General features: G+C 40.4%; 1 protein-coding gene across 2 annotated transcripts in view; it reads left to right on the top strand.

Moving 5' to 3' along the window:
• The window catches only part of ITGA2 (integrin subunit alpha 2), a 52,997-nt gene that overhangs the window by 26,520 nt on the left and 7,913 nt on the right, over nt 1-18,564 (top strand). For both annotated transcript variants that reach the window (XR_014556361.1, XM_083703424.1), the window contains exons 8-27: nt 161-311; nt 1,547-1,712; nt 1,975-2,048; nt 2,295-2,433; nt 3,852-3,997; nt 4,219-4,362; nt 5,109-5,312; nt 6,459-6,595; nt 6,915-7,054; nt 7,798-7,949; nt 8,942-9,052; nt 10,044-10,126; nt 10,448-10,589; nt 11,245-11,337; nt 12,234-12,310; nt 12,458-12,541; nt 13,226-13,328; nt 14,550-14,660; nt 15,211-15,315; nt 16,071-16,184. Coding sequence is in view for 1 of the 2 variants with exons in the window: in XM_083703424.1 (XP_083559550.1) it covers nt 161-311; nt 1,547-1,712; nt 1,975-2,048; nt 2,295-2,433; nt 3,852-3,997; nt 4,219-4,362; nt 5,109-5,312; nt 6,459-6,595; nt 6,915-7,054; nt 7,798-7,949; nt 8,942-9,052; nt 10,044-10,126; nt 10,448-10,589; nt 11,245-11,337; nt 12,234-12,310; nt 12,458-12,541; nt 13,226-13,328; nt 14,550-14,660; nt 15,211-15,315; nt 16,071-16,184 (2,476 nt within the window). In the remaining variant the exon portion in view is untranslated. The remainder of the gene's footprint in view (nt 1-160; nt 312-1,546; nt 1,713-1,974; nt 2,049-2,294; nt 2,434-3,851; nt 3,998-4,218; nt 4,363-5,108; nt 5,313-6,458; nt 6,596-6,914; nt 7,055-7,797; nt 7,950-8,941; nt 9,053-10,043; nt 10,127-10,447; nt 10,590-11,244; nt 11,338-12,233; nt 12,311-12,457; nt 12,542-13,225; nt 13,329-14,549; nt 14,661-15,210; nt 15,316-16,070; nt 16,185-18,564) is intronic.

Raw genomic sequence — 18,564 nt, 5'->3', positions numbered from 1 at the left:
GAATACTACTTTGAATGCTAATGTACTTGATATCAGCTAAGGATTTTGTAGTGATGCTGTTTTCTGCATCTTCACTCTGTTGGTGGTAAAAGTACTACGTGAAAGCATGCATAAAAAGCAGTATTTGTATATAGTAAATCACACATGTTGTTCATTACAGACGTAACGCTTTCTCAAAAGAAGCTGGTGGGCGGCCAACAGCCTCTAAAGTCATGGTTGTTGTGACAGATGGTGAATCACATGATGGCTCGAGTATGCAAGAAGTGATAACTAAATGTAATGAGGACAACATCACTAGGTTTGGCATAGCAGTAAGTAAGGCTTTCATTATTGCGACTGTAACTTTAGCCCTTGCTATCTTTAATGCATGGATTACAAGGGGACTAAAATAATTGTGACAATGAGTCTAGAATGTTGCTCTTGAGGAATATTCATAAGGGATGGAGGGCGGGGTGTGTGTGTATGTGTGTGTGGAATTGTTTGAGTCACATTTTCATGCAAACCTGCCTAGTTCACACTTCCCAAACCAATAAGCAAGATGGACCATCCAGCTATCCATCAGATTTTGAACTTCTCCAAATTTTGGGATGCAGTTCTCCAACCCAAAACTCTGCAGAAAGATGCATGTATCAATGAAACTATTGTACAAAATTGCATTATATTAGGAGAACTTGCTTGTAAACGTGTATATATTTGAGGGAGTTACGGTACATCCATATATGTACATATTAGGAAAAATGTGCATGAAAATGCTTTTGAATTTTCACGCAGACTTTTAAACCAAAATTTTGCAAATTGGTGCAGAAATGGAGTGAACTGTACTTAAGCTTGGAAAAATGGGAAGCACGGAGAAACTGAAACTGAAATGTATTTTCATCCCCAATATGCATTTGTCAAGTTCATAGCTCTATAGATGCTGCATTCTTCATACAGAAGTCTTCAGTGTGGTCTTCTATATCCATTTCAGTCAAAAGAGATGCTTTGTGTATTCATCTCCACACAGTTATCTGCTTGTGTGACCCACCTAATTGTAACCTCGCCAGCTGATGGTAACAACGTTAAGTCTAACCACATCAGGAAAATGTCACATTTTTAAAAGTTTCCCTGATTGTGGTTTACACAAGGAAATAATTTATAGTGAGGCACACATGAAGCAATGTCTGATGTGGGCATTATTGAGAACTGCTGAAATGCCCTCAAAATGCTACCCCCCCTAGTATGACCTTAGCAGAGAAGTACATGGTGCCGAGACAGAAGTAGTAACAGGAGACAGAGGTAGTAAGAAAAATGTGATTTCTTTTATCAAGTCACTTCACCTCCAAATGCATGTACCACCCCCAACATGCTCACCACTGGGTTAGCATGTGGTGACTAGGTAGACAGCCCTTTTCACTTGATCTGCTATGCCCACTAGAGGTTGTATGAAGGGACAAAATGGAGACAAAAATGTTCTGTAACAAGTACCTAATCATCACAAATACAGATGTGTCTGAATGCTTCTTATTAAAATTCACATGATCATTCTTCCCCCCCCACCCCCTTCAAGGTATTAGGATACTTAATTAGACAAGACATGGATACTAGAAATTTAATCAAAGAAATCAAAGGAATTGCCAGCGTTCCCACATCAAAATATTTCTTTAATGTGTCATCTGAGGCGGCACTTTTAGAAGAAGCAGGAACGTTGGGAGAGCGAATTTTCAGCATAGAAGGTACTAAAATAAAGCGTTTCCCTTTCTACTCATCAATCCTATCCAGGGCTAGCTAACCTGTTACTTGCCAGATGTTGCTGCATTACAAACCCCCCACCACCCTTGACTTTTTACCATGCTGGCTGGTTCTGACAAGAGTTGGAATCCAACAACATGGGGGGGGGGGCACAGGTTTCCCACCTACTGAAATCAGTTTGTCACAAAATTTATTTGTAACTGTGGTGATAGATATATGAGTAAACATCATTTTTTCCCCCACCAGGTACTGATCAAGGTGATTTATTCCAGATGGAAATGTCACAAGTGGGATTCAGTGCTTCATACTTGCAGCAAAAGGTAATGAACAGCTTGTAAACCAACACTGCATTTAACTTACATTGCCAACAATACTACATTTTTTTTACTTGAAGAAGAAACTGTTAGAATGGTAGAGAATCACAAAACGATAGAAATGTATAAGTAGAAAAGTATACTACTTGTGTGGGGGATGTGTCACTGCCTCTTGTGTCATTGAAAATCATTCACTGAAAATACCTGAGTATATTTTAATTCCCGTTTGCCTTTGTTTTGCTTTCTCTTAAGGAAGTTCTGATGCTGGGTGCTGTGGGGGCCTATGAGTGGACTGGAACGGTGGTGCAGGAGACAGCAAAACAAGCTGCTATATTTCCCAAGGAAGCATTTGAAAAAGTTTTGCAAGACAGAAATCATACCTCCTATTTAGGTGAGGGTGGTGGTTTCAAAGGGCAGAGTGAAATATTTCTCAAATGTTCTTGGGTACTCTTTATCACATTCCTGATTTAGAACTGTGGAAAGCCAATTAAAGATTTATCATTCCAGAGCATTTTCTTTTCTTTTAGATACTTGAACTTGAGAACTGTTGCCAGACGTTTCAAGCATTTACTCTCTTTAAATGAACAGTAATTTGTCTTTTATCTAATTTATTGGTTAATAAAATACAGTTTTCTAAAAACCAATATGGGTGTTAGGAACTTGTTTTGACTCTTATCTACATGCCTTTTGAAGGGGAGAGCCTGCAGACTCATGGGGGTCCTTGAATATTCATGTGGTTTACAAGTACAAAATGAGTCTCACAAGGCAGTCATTTCAGAATTATATTGGCAATGATGGAGAATTCTTTCTCCCGATTTCTATGATTAAATATTCTAATGGGGAAAACATATTTTCTTGAGATGTTACCGAGCCCTATATGCACCCACAAGCTTGCTAAAACTCTAAAGAGTTCTCAGACCAAGACTCTGGACAAGAAATAATCAAAATAGAAATAGCTGAGGCAAAAGCTATAAAATGGATTATGTGGCAGCTAAGTAAGGGCTGTGTCTGGTGGATAACTTTGCGCTACCAGAAAGCACTTCCACTCACAAAAAGCAGGACACCCAATTCTTGCCAATCCCTCTTACTGAATGGAACCCCCCTCCCCAAGCCAAGCCCTGTACTGTTCCAGAGGATTTCAAACAGCCAGAAACAGCTTTTCAGTGGGTGCAATGGGCTGCAGGGAGTAGGAAATATTGTCAAAATTGGGTACCTAAGGTTCCTAAAGCCCAGAATCTGGGAAAGAAAAAGACCCATAAAATCATAGGGTAGTAAATTGTCTATTTGTCAAACTAGAAATAAAGTGGCACTCCACTTCCTGGTCCATTCAGGACAAGAACGGAGGTCCCCCAGTGTCTCACCTGAGGGCTATGGAATCTTCACATGTGTGTTAATAGTGCCGCTGTGCATGTGTGTCTTGACACGGGTCTTTCTGAATGCAGCTGTGTTCCACATGACAGAGAACATGAAGCTGTATGTAGGGGGAACATAACACCCCTTGCTCCATCTGTTTCAGAGCCTGGCATTTAATGTGAATGGTCCCAGATCATCACTTGTCCTAAAATATATGTATCAGAGTGGTTAGGTCAGCCAGCAGTGCTCGCTGTGAAGTTTTTTTTTTTTCAGCAAAGGTTGCAGCTAATCAGAACCTCCTTTCTGTAGCTGGACCAGAAGTCATAAGGACCTTGGCATGCAGCAACCAAAACAGAATCTACATTTCACTTTTAGAATACTTTTCATGCTCGGTTGCCTTTTTGAACAACTGCACCACTGTTACTTGATAACAATAACTATGACTTTGCTTTTCAGGTTATTCTGTTGCTGTTCTTTCAGCGGAAGACACTGTCTATTTTGTTGCTGGTGCTCCACGGTCCAACTACACAGGCAGAGTGGTGGTTTATGAGATTGATGTCCACGGCAATGTAACTATTGTTCATTCTCAAAGAGGAGAGCAGGCAAGTGCAGAAGTTGGCACTGAATTTTCTTCTTTGTGTTATATATGTATAAATGTCACAGGCACCAGCTGTCGCAAGTAGGGTTTAAAACTGATATTTACTTGCATTGCGAATTTGCCTTCCCAAAGTTGTGTATCTTGTCTACACAAATCCGACTACAATGTATGGCTGTAATGGGCACTGACATGTGCCGTCTGATAAGAAATGTTCTGTCATTTCAGATTGGTTCCTACTTTGGTAGTGTACTATGTTCCGTGGACGTTAATGGAGATTCAGTAACAGATGTGCTCTTGGTTGGCGCACCAATGTTCATGAATGAGTTAAAAAAAGAAGAAGGGAGAGTCTATATGTTTTCAGTCCGAAAGGTACATAAAATATATTGGGATGCCAAGAGAGTAGCTCACAGCTCTGATGTTTTCCTAAATACTTGGTCTATGGATAATCCAGAAATTCCATTTGGCTCTCATCCATCCAAAGCATGTACATGGGGTAACTACATGCATGGATACCTTTCAAAATGTTTGAAATTCTACTAATTGGCCATTTGATGGGCAAGGGAGAATGGGGAGATGAAATCCACTCCTTGTTACCCCTTGCAAATAGCTGATAAGTGGTGTTGTGTTTTTTAAAATAAATAAATCAATTTCAAGCTGTCTGCATATCTTGGTGAGCTCTTGGAATGAATGGAATGGCAAGAGACCCATTTGAACACAGTATCCTTCAACCCACTGAGGATGACTTTCATTTAAACAGTCCCCTTAGTTGGATCAATTAGCCTGATAGAATGACTGCGCTATTTTACGCAGACAGCAATAATTACTGATAATATTGGGAAGTATGCAGAAGCTACTTACCTTAACAATAATTCCTGAGATGCTTAATGGAAAGTTTTTATTACTTGTGTCTGCTTTTAGGACTTCCTATATAGCTGACACAACAAAAATAGACAAGGGAATAAGATATTCCACATCTGATTTTTCTATTTTGTAAGAACTAGGAAATTCCATTTCTCTTTCAAAGAATTGCATTCAGGTTCAAGAATATTTGTCTAGTGTGTTTCATAAAACTCTAATGCAAGACCCCCCTCTCTTTCTCTGGCCTTTTCTCAAAGGGCCTTTTGGGCAAACAAGAACTTCTCGAAGGGCCTCAAGGGACTGAAAACGCTCGGTATGGATCTGCTATTGCTGTTGCTTCAGATATCGATTTGGATGGTTTCAATGATGTGATAGTTGGAGCTCTACTAGAAAACCAGAATGCTGGCGCTATCTACATTTACAATGGTAAACAGAGGACAATACACACTAAATATTCCCAGGTAAATTACTTTTTTTTTTTTTACATAATGCTATAGATAAGGTCTTGTTATACCCTGGTCTGAACCATTCCCTGGTCTGAACAGTTATACCCAGTCATTGGCTATGTTGGCTGGGGCTGAGGGGAGCTAGACTCTAGTAATATTTGGTGGGCCACAGATTCCCCTACCCTGATTTAGAGCTTTGTCCAGGTTCTGAGCATGGTTATTTGTCCTCTCTTTTTGTCGGTCTCTTGCATGTTTTATGGGGCCTTTTCTGTCATTACACTGTATGACTCTGAGGAACAAAATGTTTCATTGCAAATCCTAGTTCCTATTCCCAGGTGAACCTCCCTGTAGTTTAAGATCAGATGAGGAGACCCATCAAATAGGACCTCAGATCTGGTGGCGTTCAGATGATCTAATAATCCCCAGCCTCTCATTAGCATTGCTTGATAGGATTGGTTATGAAGTTCATTGTGTGACTTGGCTCAGTTTCTGTCTTTCAGCCTAATGTATTTCACAGAACCGTTGCAAAGATAAAATGGGGTAGGAGAACAATGTAGACCAATTTGAGCTCCTCAGAGGAAAATGGAATATAAATGTAGTACAGTGGTACCTCGGGTTAAGTACTTAATTTGTTCCAGAGGTCCGTACTTAACCTGAAACGGTTCTTAACCTGAAGCACCACTTTAGCTAATGGGGCCTCCTGCTGCTGCCACACCGCCAGAGCACGATTTCTGTTCTCATCCTGAAGCAAAGTTCTTAACCTGAAGCACTATTTCTGGGTTAGCGGAGTCTGTAACCTGAAGCTTATGTAACCTGAAGCGTATGTAACCCGAGGTACCACTGTATAGTAATTTTAAAAATGTGGAAATAAGTAACCATACAGCTACTGTTTGTTTGTTTGTTTGTTTGTTTGTTTGTTTATTGTTAAGATCTTGTGGCACTTTAAAGGTGAACACATTGATTGTGGAATTATGTTTGCAAGGCTAGATACTACTTTGTCAGATGCATGTGCTTTTCAAACTAACTCAAAAGCCAATGATGAAAATCAATAATGACGACTTCATTGCTAATATGAAACATTTGAGCAAGGGAGAATCCTCAAAATAACCCATATGTGACTGAAAACATCAACATGCCTGATACAAACATTTCTCTTCTCAGAAAATTTTGGGATCAGACCCTGCGTTTGGACAGCAGCTCCAGTATTTTGGAAGATCAATAGATGGCCATAGTGATTTAAATGGTGATGGGATCACTGATGTATCTGTGGGCTCTGATGGAAATGTGATTCAACTCTGGTGAGACGTGGATTATTATTTTTTTTAAGCAACAAATATCTTTAATGGCCCTTCTCCCACTGCTTCTCTTCCAGTCCCTAACTTAATTCTGAATGAGAGAAAGAAATTTCGGGTGGTATTCAACTCAGTGTTGAATATAAGCTTAGCCTGAGGTCCTACTATATTCTATGGGACTAGCTCCCTATTAAGTGTGTATAGGAATGCAGCCTAATTGACTGTTATTTTTTTTTAGTATAAATTCTAGATAGATGCCTCCTCAGAACAAATCTCCCTTTTTTGCAATTAAGTTTACAGGCAAGCCTGCCTGTTTGTATTTCAGGTCTCAGAGTATTGCTGCTGTGTCCATACATGTATCAGCTACACCGAAGAAGATAAGCTTGCTAAACAGGAATACTGAGGTAGTTCTCCACATATGTTTCAGTGCAACCTTTAGACCTGCTCACAGGACAAATCAAGTGGGTAAGTATTTCTACAGTCTTGTTATACATGATTGTTTTTATTATTATTAAAAAAGAGCATTACTTGTTGGGGCAAGATGACCTACTACTGTAGGTCATCTTGCAATTGCAAGATCCCATTATGGGCATAAGCTTCACTAGACTCGGTAGGATTTACTCCCGAGTAGACATGTATAGGGTTGCATTGTTGATTTAAGTAAAATTCTTATTTCTGATTAAGGCTGGGATGGAAATATTTTAAATAATTGCAAATAAAAGAATAAAGGAGATATGTGTGGTTGTGCCACTGAAAAGCTGTATCAAAAGTGCAAAATTTCTTGTCCTTCTTTGGACAGCACCAGTGCATCACCAGGGCAGGTATAGTACTGAATATTCCAGTTCTTTGTGTATGAACAAATATATGTGAACTTAGGCTTTCCCCTCCTCACAGTAGGGTAACCAGATGCTCCTTGAATAATTGTGTAGGAGATATAATTTTATCTAGTGTTCTTGACAATTCATACTAGCTGAAATTCCCTTTCCTTCACAACTTTTTCTCTTGTCTTCTTTTTCACTGGGCTGCTGAAGAGCAGTTATAAATGATCATGAAGACATGAAGTGTTTTTCAACTGATGTTTGAAGTTGTTGTTTTTTTATTGTTGTAAGCTGCCCCGAGTAATACATTTGCATTAGAAGGGTGCAATATTAATTTCTCAATGAACAAACAGATTCCTTTGAAATATGTACCTTTCCCCCCCTTTTTAGATATCAGATACAACCTGACATTGGATGCTGATCTCTTGTCCTCTCGAGTGACTTCTCGAGGATTGTTTAAAGAAAATAAGGAGAGGTATCTACAGAATACTATCCTAGTCCGCTCCAGGGAGAACTGCAAGGAGCATGTTTTTAATGTTCAGGTAGATATTAGCTAACTGATCTATATGTTACGCATATTTGTAGAAATGAATGGTTGTGGCCTGGCCCTTACAAACAGCAGATAACAGTTGCAGCTTGCAGCTAGTCTGCCTGTCCAACTTCAGACAGCCATTGAGAGATCATATGATGGAATGCTCCATTGGCATCTGTATATAAGCTCCATCACCTCCTATCAATAACAACCATCTCAGACCTTAGGATTGGCAGAGGAGGCGCTCTGCCACTGGGGGCTGCCCAGTTGGTGCTGACAGGGCCTTTTCAGTGGACGTTGTGGGATGCTGTTCCTGGTGTGGTGTGCCTGTCTCCCTAATTGTTAACTTAGGAGGAATATAAAGACATCCCTGTCTAGGCATTTGGTGGCTTAAAAACACTGCTCCTGGTAACCCTGAGGTAGCTAGCTGAGATAATGTTTTTAACTGCAACTGCTTTTATTTTTTGTTTTTTATTGTGGAGGTGTTAGCCACCTTGGGCAGGGCCATCTTTAGCATATACAGTGCTGGGAATTGTAGTCTGGAGTGTCATCTCTTTACTAGAGCCGCCGTGTGTTCAGTCACTCAGCCACTCCCCATGGTTTGGGTAAATGTAATTAGGAAGGGGTAGTACTGTGATAAGTTAGTCTTGTACAAAAACAAAATGTTCGGCAGAATGCAGTGTATTAAAAAAAATTTCAATATTATTTATCAGAGCCAGAAACTCCTGTCTTCCACTGCCTCTCGCAGCTTGGTCAAACTCATGCTTGAAGCTACCAGCATAGTTTGACCAAGCTGCAAGCGGCAGTGGAAGACAGGAGTGCCTGGCATGCTCTGGTCCATGGGGTTATGAAGAGTCAGACACAACAAAACGACTAAGCAACAACATCAGATCATTTGGACCACTGAATTACAGGTGTTCTCAGCAAGCAGTTATGTATATGAGATATATTAACTGAACAGATTTCAGTTGGTGGTTTGTATTTCTATGTTTGTGTTTATAGGAGCCCTCTGATGCTGTCAACTCTCTTAGTGTGCGTGTTGATATTGGCCTCAATAATCCTGGTTCAAGTCCTGCTCTTGATAAAACTTCCCCTGCATCTGTTACTTACAGTGTAAGTATATTAACACACATTACTCTTGCTGCATAATCAATAAGTTGACACATGATCAATACTAGTCCCACTATAGTAACAGAAAACTAGGTTGTTTTAGTGGCACTGATCAGCTAAATCTATCAGTGCCATGACAAGGCTAAAAATATAGAATTTGTTAACAAGCACAGGAGTCAGCATTCTTTGGACCCAGATACAAGGTTCAGGGACTAGCAATGCCTCAGTTGAGAACAGCTTTACAAGCCCCCAAATCCTGACTCACATTGAAAATTTCATCAGAGAATACTTCCTGGCTTACCATCCATTTGCAAAATGTCTGGTGGGAGCAAATAGCAACCTGCCGCTGTCAGAAAAAGACAGCCTTCGATGGCGAGTTTCTGTCTGCTCAGCAGCAGCAGCATGTCAACAAAGAGAGCTGTTAATCTCCTTAAATTGGCGCTGTGGTCTAAACCACTGAGCCTCTTGGGCTTGCCAATCAGAAGATCAGTGGTTCGACTCACCCCAATGGAGTGAGCTCCCGTTGCTCTGTCCCAGCTTCTGCCAGCCTAGCAGTTCGAAAGCACGCCAGTGCAAGTAGATAAATAGGTACCACTGTGGTGGGAAGGTAAACGGTGTTTCCGTGCACTCTGGTTTCTGTCATGGTGTTCTGTTGCGCCAGAAGCGGTTTAGTCATGCTGGCCTCATGACCTGGAAAGCTGTATGTAGACCAACACCAGTTCCCTTGGCCTGAAAGCAAGATGAGCGCTGCAACCCCATAATCACCTTTGACTGGACTTAACTGTCCAGGGGTCCTTTACCTTTTTTTTTTTAGCTCCATAAATATCAAACAAAAACCTTGTTTGGATTTTTATTTCATTTTTATTCAATAAATTTCTTTCCCATTCTTGCTCCCAAAGAAGAAAGACCAAAAAGAAATATGGATATTCCTACCTTGAACAAAGAAGATGGGAGTATTTTTAAATGTTAATTTAATTTAATTTTTATTTTGTAGATACCATTTGTGAAAGATTGCGGTGAGGATGAAGTCTGCAATACGGACCTTGTGCTTGATGTTCAGCAGAAAGGAAATAATGGGTAAGACCCAATTTTGCATCTTGGTTCAACATTTCAGGTTGGGCTTTGTATTACATACACACACACACACAGTGGTAGAGCTTCATGCTCCGGCACCGGGGGGGGGGGCAGAGACCATGGGGGCGGGGCACCCAGCACGGGCAAGGGGGCACCCATGATGGCACCCTACTAGGATCACACTGCGGTGGGAGGTGCGCTCCCCCCGCACTCCTCTTCCTCCGCCAGAGAGAGAGAGAGAGTGTATGTGTGTGTGTATTGTAGACTCGAGTTCAACCACATTAACTGTCTGTTTATGTTCTTCCTTTTCCTCCCTGGCAACAGCAAACAACACTTTGTTATCAGCAGTAAGAACAAAAGATTGATATTCAGCGTGAAACTGAGAAACCAGAAGGAAAATGCATACAACACCAGAATTCAAATTGCTTTTTCCGAAAACTTGTTTTTTGCTTCATCTTCTTCACCCGTACGTGTAATGTTTATTTCTGTTTCTACCAGTGTCATTGGTGGTAGTGATACGACTTACTATTTTTAGAAGAGTATTTACCGTACTCTTCCGTGTATAAGATGAGGTTTTTTTACTCTAAAATGATGTTTAAAAATGGGGGTCGTCTTATACACGGATAGTGCATGGGGGGTGATTGGTTGCAGCCGCGAGCAGAGCTTGTCAGCGGCGATTTGGTGGTAGATTGGTAGATTTGTGCCCTTTTGTTAGAGTGTGAATCCCACCCAATCTCTTCACCATTGAAAATATATGCCCTGAAATATCAAAACTTCATAATGTTCTATTTTGTCACAAATCAGACCTGTGCTGTGCAGTCCTAAACATGTTTACTCAGAAGTCGCACTGAGTTTAGTGGGACTTTCTCCCTAGTAATCGTGTTTTAGAATTGCAGCCTAATTCTAGTAGTTCAGTTTGCCGAGCTTAAGAAAGAAATGAGCCAGCCATCTTAACGCTTAGTGGAAAAATCAACTGACTTATGTACTTTTTCTCCCACGCCAGTGTATGAGCCTTTCAGTGTTATAACCACTTACTTCAGAGTAAGCACTACATAATGCAAGCATCCTCTGTTTCTGTTCTACAGTTTAATGCTGAAAAAATGTCTGCTTGTTACTTTTAGGTAGACGGAACTGAAGTTTCATGTCAGATGACCACTATCCAACAGCTTGTCGTCTGCCAAATCAGCTACCCTGTGTTTAAAACGGGACAACAGGTATGTCTTAGAGTTCCTGTGTATTTCTAGGGTTTGCATAAACAACCAGCTTTGACTTCATGCACGTATATTGTAGCTCTGCTGATGTAAACAAGCATCCCAGAACTCTCTATGCCTGATTCTAACCAATTGAATTTCCTTTGCGGAAAAATTGGCTCCATAAGATTCCCCCCTCACCTGTGACACCATAAGGAGACTATGGTTCTATCACTGGGATAGTTGCCCTTATTCACCTTAGGATAAAATTCAGAGGTATAATGCACCTCTTGGCCTACCAGTTACAGCCAACAGGGTAAGTATTACGAATCAGTGTGGTTTTCATTGCATCAGTGTCAATGCTTCTGATTTAGTGGTGGTGGGAAAGCAATGCATATTTACAGCTGACTCATCAATATTTCTTTAAGATAGGCCCCTCAGTGTTTAGCTTCAGCACAAAGTAACTTGCTGAAATATTCAATGGCTAAAAGCTGAACACAAACTATTGCAATACTTTTACTATTAATAGTTATAGGTGAAAATTAAATTCTAATGTAACAGCTGTGATACTTTTATTTCCATGGATAGCCCCTGCTTTATAACTAAACTAACAAGTTGATACTAGTATAATATATCAACCTCAGATCAGCTGAAGCACAGAAACCAACTGTAGTATGTGCTTAGAGCGAGACAGACAGTGAACCTGGGTTCAGGTATAATGCTAAGCCAAACAATGGCTTAGCCCCAGGCAGCCTGGCAGCAGTGGGACTGGGGAAGGTGCTCTGAGAACTCACGTTTGCTCATTCATTCTAATCCATGATTTGGCTTAGTGCTATGTGCAAACCAGGTCACTATCGTAAATGATAATTGAAAGCAGCTTTGCTTATTTTAATTTCATCTTTTATTTCTGTTTTTTGTAGGTATCTTTTGATGTTCATTTTGACTTTAATTTGAAAAACCTTCAGAATCTGGCAGTTCTGCGTTTTCAAGCTCTGAGGTATAGTATAATATTTCGTATAACATTTTCAGCACGTTACTTGCAGCTTATAGCAACAGTTAAGGTATTATTATCAGCCTGTGTTTATAAATGTGTTTATAAATGCATTGGGCGTTTAAAATATGCAGTTCTTTTTGTTATTGATAGTGCAAGCAATGAAGAGGATGATACCAACAATCAGGTCAATCTAACTGTTCCACTTCGCTATGATGCAGAAGTTCACTTAACAAGGTAACTCTAAAACCACCAACAGTTTTTGCATTAACAAGACTAGTCAAAATTCTGGGCAACTGTAAAAACTAGTGATCCCACTTGTGATTCTAAGCAACTGGCATATAAAGGCATAGGTAAAGGTAAAGGTAAAGGGACCCCTGACCATTAGGTCCAGTCGTGGCTGACTCTGGGGTTGTAGCGCTCATCTCGCTTTATTGGCCGAGGGAGCCAGCGTACAGCTTCTGGGTCATGTGGCCAGCATGACTAAGCCACTTCTGGTGAACCAGAGCAGTGCAAGGAAATGCCGTTTACCTTCCCACCAGAGTGGTACCTATTTCTCTACTTGCACTTTGATGTGCTTTCAAACTGCTAGGTTGGCAGGCGCTGGGACCGAGCAACGGGAGCTCACCCCGTCGCGGGGTTTCGAACCGCCGACCTTCTGATCAGCAAGCTCTAGGTTCTGTGGTTTAGACCACAGCGACACCCGCGGCCCTATATACTGCTGCCAATACTGGACACAGTACACTGCCATCATGACTAATAGCCACTGATAGGCTTATCCCCTATGATGGCGTAATAAAAAGAAACCAATATATAAATAAATCTCTTCCAGATATGCTTCTGAACTCAGTGCCTCTGATTTAATACAAAAACATTAAGATTTCCAAAAGAATGCTTATTGATACTCTTATTTCTGCTCAGGTTTACCCAAATGAACTTTTATGAGGTTTATTCGGATAACCACATATCTTCAACGGTGAACGCTTTCAATGAAATTGGACCTGCGTTCAATTTTTCTGTTAAGGTTGGTAAATATTTCTGCTAGCCTTTAAATGTCTAAGAAATATTTAGTTTTTGCATTTCCTCCTAAAGCATATTGAACTAAGCACTAAGCCAAGGGCAGCTTATTGGGCTGGAGCAAGAATAAGCAGGGCATTCCAGTCCCAAGGACAAGGGGGCCATGGGTGGGTTGCCACATATCTGCTTCTGCACAGCCCTGGGCAAATGTGAGAGGGAGCAAATTTGGAAAGTCAAACTTACTCCATCTGCTCAACATGGTCTGCTTTTGCTCTAGACTTAAGGTCTTCCACCAGTAGCACTGCTATTTTATGTTTAAAAAGGTAAAGGGACCCCTGACCTATTTTATGTATAGGTTCTTAATTTATCTGCATTTATTAATATCCTGCCTTTGCTGCAAGTATCTGAAGACCACGTACATGGCCTCACCCTGTTATATCCTCACAAGAATTCAGTGAGGTGTGTTGCACTATGAGAGAAAGTGACCAAGGGTCCTCATCATCTGACACAATGATGATGGGTGTGTCTGACAAGACTGTGCTGAAAGGACTCATTGAGTTTCACTAGTGAACATCCTTTCCACATTGCAGCTGTGCATACAAAGCCCTGTGCCTATTCTTTGCCTGAAGGCTTAATGTTTTGGAAACTTTGCCAGTTTTAAGCCAAATGCACACATGCCATCGCACCCAGAAAACCCAAACATTCTATGCTTAGAATTTTTTGTTGGCATCCAAGGGTTTCCGATTTTTGTTTTTGAGAATCCAATGTCTTAACAAAAAAAATGACATGTTAAATAATGAGGAATGGGAGGGTATATGGGCCAAGAGAAGCATTATAGAGAATGAGAAGAGGAGCTAGGAAAACTGTATGGAGCACTGAAATCATATCCCTTGGCACCTGGAAGCTTTCTGCAATCCTTGTTCTGAATGCCTTGAGAAAATACTCCCTGCACATCTCTGTAAAATTGTTTTGACATTGAGAATTAGAATGCTGTGTATCATTTTTTTTTTTAAGGTTAAGTGAAATCTTTTAGGAAGGCAAATTCTGCCCTAGAGTCCAAATTCTGCACTGTGCTTTGATTGTGGTTCAGTTCATAAGCACATATATTTTATAGTAGTAACCATTTTTAAAACTTGCACTTTCCCACTGTTAGTAATAACAGAAAACAAGTCTTACAATATAAACCAACATCTGTAGGAGGTTATCCAGATAATTCTTTGTTTTGCAGGTCACAACAGGAAGTATTCCAGTAAGCATGGCATATTTAAAGATCCGTATTCCAGAGCACACCGAAGGGAACAGTCCATTGATGTATGTGACAGCTCTGCACACCAGTCAGGTAAAAAGCTAGTCTGGGTATTTTAATTACAGTTTAAAACACAGTAATAAAGGTGACATGAATGCAATGCAATATGGAAAGATTAACAATGCTAGGACATCCTGCACCACCATTCCATTGTTTTGCCACTGATTAAGGCTGCAATCCAATACATACTTACATGATACATACTTACATAGGAGTAAGTTCCCTTGAACTAGTAAGCCTTACTTCTAAGTAGGTATGTATGCCTGTAGTTCAAGGCTGCTACCAGGTATGGGAGTAAAGCCATCTGTGCTCAATTGGACTTTACTCTTAAGAGATATGAAAAGGATTGACCTTAATGCAGCGGGGGCTACAAAACAGAAATGCTGCCTTCTGCTTTTGTGAAATGTCCTGTCAGTTGTTCTAGTTCAATAATACATTTTTTATTTGTCACATGCAGTAAGGCCATTGCATAGATAAAAGCAGTGGGCATGAGCTAATCAGCTAGATAAAATCTCCACGTGCTCCTTCATATCTATTATTATTATTATTATTATTATTATTATTATTATTATACTCTTTCTAGGGTACTGATATCAGCTGTGATGCACGGATCAATCCATATAAAATAGGACAACAAAGCTATACTGTGTCATTTAGGAAGGAGAACTTCAAAGCTATGAAAGAACTGGTGAGTTGAATTTATGATAGCAGGAGCTGAGACCCTAGTTATTTCATTGTTATTTATAGAAAGTGAATACCTGGACACTTCGTGGTTCAGTTTATGAGCTTCTTACACCTCACATGTCAATCTAGCACCTATGATCATCATGTGGTTCGGGTTAACCAGCTCTGTCTTAACTAGAAACTGTCCTGTGTGAAAGGAAATGGAAAATTCAGGGTGACTATATGTCAGAATTTACAGGTTGCTTGTAGTATCCCATGGAAAAATTCTTGCAGCTGGAAGAGTTGGTGTTTTGGGTAGCAGAGTAGAGATGAAATTATATGTTTTCCTCCTTTGCTATCTCAGGTTGTTTACCTGACACAGAAATTTGATTGTAAAACTATACTTTGATATATTCATTTGCCATTGATTTTAATGTGTTGCTCTAAGTGCACAGTTAGATTTAAATGCAGACTTGGAAATGTAAAGTGTGAATGAAACGAACATAAGTTTGAAACACCTGTATCATACAGGCACACTCATCAAGAGCCAGGATATTGATAGTATGTTCAGTGGCAACCCAGATCTGTTAATGTATAATGTGCAGAGCTCTTCAAATCAGCAACATAGCTTTATGTTCTACAACGCTGCAGGTTTCTGCTGAACTGTGGAATAACTTTTAATGAGAAACGATGAATTCCTAAAATAGATTACAAGTAGTGAATTGTTATACTGACACATTTTAATGTTATATTATCATCATCCCCCCTTTTTTGCAAAAGAACTGCAAGAATGTCCGATGTGATACAATTACTTGCACACTAAAAGACATCGCACTGAAGGCAGAGTATTATGTTAATGTTTCTACCAGAATCTGGAATGGGACATTTGCAGCCGTAAGTAACATCTATGTTTTAATGAATTACTGGATATTTTCTGTTGTTTGATATTTATGGAGCTAAAAAAAAAAAAAAGAAGGTAAATGACCCCTGGACGGTTAAGTCCAGTCAAAGGCGATTATGGGGTTGCGGTGCTCATCTGGCTTTCAGGCAGAGCTCACTCTGTTGTGCAGATTCGAACCGCCGACCTTCTGATTGGCAAGCAGTGGTTTAGACCACAGCCACCCGCATCCCTTTCGAGCTAAGCACTAAAACACAAAGTAAAACTGTTTTGTCTTCTGTTACTTTGCATAACATTGTAAAAAGAAAACATAAATGTAAATGGAGGCTAAATTAGGTGCAATTAGGGGGGAAACTTTGTTGCTACTTTAAAACTATAAGAGATGCTTTGAACTGCTAACTTGGAGACATGAGCTACACAAGCCGTCAAATGGGATTTTGGAGTGAAGAAAGCTAGAATGGATTTTGCCACTTTAGGCTGCGATTGAGAGACATCACTTTTAGATTCAGTCTCATCTTAAAAGCTTCCTGAAAGTTGGAAGCTAACATATCAGGGAGAAAGGTTCTATCTAGCCTAGCCCTTTACTAATTATGCTGGCTTTCTTATTTACAGGGAGATTTATTTATTTTTTTAACGTAGCAGGTGTGATTTCCTGCACATGCAGTCTGAAGTGGTGCTGCCAATTTTATTTATTTACTACATTTGTATACTACCCATCCAACCAAATTCTCTGGGTAGTTTACACACACAAAAATAAAAATAAAATAAAATGCAAATTACAAATACAATATAAATTGCAACAGCCGAAAGTCCAACAAAAAAAAAAATCCGACAACCGATATTAATTAAGCACAGAAGCTAAAATAATGTGAAAAAATGTAAATTAGGCATAAAATTCAGCAAGGAGAAATTTAGTATAAAAACATAAGCATTGAATAGATTCTGCTTTAAAGAAAGAACAAGAAGAACCTAGTACATGAAATACCACCTGCAAGTGTAAACCAGGCCAAGATGTTCAAATGTTCTTCCACAGACAAAGCTGACCAGTTTGTAATTGCTCGGAATAGGAAAGATGTCTCGAATGTCACAGTGGGACAGTTAGCTTAAGAAAATACTATATGCATCACTATCCTGGAACGAAAGCATTAAGTGGAAACACAGATCCTGAAGACTTTGCAGCTGTTTGGTGGGCTTTTATGACATATATGAACAGTTGTCCCCATATGAGTGTTGCAGCTGCCAAATATGACTTTATATGGAATTATCCACGATATGCCTTGATGTGCAAACAGCCTTTAAAGCCTGCTGTCTCGTTGGTCTTCTCTTGGATCATATGGTGACCTCTTGCCACCCATGTCTAGATGGTCTCTTTTCTTCCTTTCCTTCCAGAACAAGGAAGAGGGGCAGTTTTAATATCTCACAGCACATAGCTTTCAAAGAGGTTTAGACCAGTGTTTCCAAAAATTGGGTCTCTAGCTGTTTTTGGAGTACAACTCCCATCATCCCTAGCTAGCAGAAACAGTGGTCAGAGATTATAGGAACTATAGTTCATAAACAGCTGGAGACCTAGAGAGGACAGGGCAATCCATAGCTGCTATCCCTGCTGGCTGTGTTTTACCTCTACTGTTGGAAACAGCATGCCTCTGAATGGCAGCTTGGAAACCACAGGAAGGAAGAGTTGCACTCAGGTCGTGCTTGCAAGCTTCCCATAGGTATTTGATTGGCTGCTATGAGAACAGGATGCTGGACTAGATAGGTCACAGGCCTGATCATAGCTGTCAATGTTTCCCTTTTTTAAAGGGAAATTCCATTATTCCAAATAGGATTCCTTGCAAGAAAAGGGAAAAGTTGACTGCTATGGGCCTGATTCAGCAGGATCTTCTCATGTTCTTATCAGATTTACAGTCATATAAATGACTATGCAGAATACCGCTGAAGTCCCATTACTCCCAGATAAGTGTGTTTAGGATCGCAGTCTTAAATCCTTGACGGACTCAGCATGGAGCTTAAACGAGAAACCAAGTTACAGGGAACCAGGCAGAGGGCCTTCTCGGTAGTGGCACCCACCCTGTGGAACGCCCTCCCACCAGATGTCAAAGAGAAAAATAACTACGAAACTTTTAGAAGACATCTGTTTAGGGAAGCTTTTAATGTTTAATAGTGTCAGGGTTTCAGGGACAGAGAGCGAGGGGAAGGGGTCCCAGGGCGACGAGGAAGAGGACGACGACGACCCGAGGTTGTCAGTGAGTCCGTCAAGTGAATCCGAGGATTCCCAAAAGGGAGCCCCCCTGGTCAGGCCAAGGGGCAGTAGAGAGGGAGGCAGTCAGAAGCAGGGGAACGAAGGGGGAGTCTCCAGTGGGGGCTGGAGATCGGGAC

Source organism: Podarcis gaigeae, assembly GCF_964106915.1.
Source record: "Podarcis gaigeae genome assembly, chromosome: 11".
NCBI classification, from domain to species: Eukaryota; Metazoa; Chordata; class Lepidosauria; order Squamata; family Lacertidae; genus Podarcis; species Podarcis gaigeae.
The sequence above is the reverse complement of the archived record's forward strand: the minus strand, read 5'-3'. Positions and strand labels throughout refer to the sequence as shown.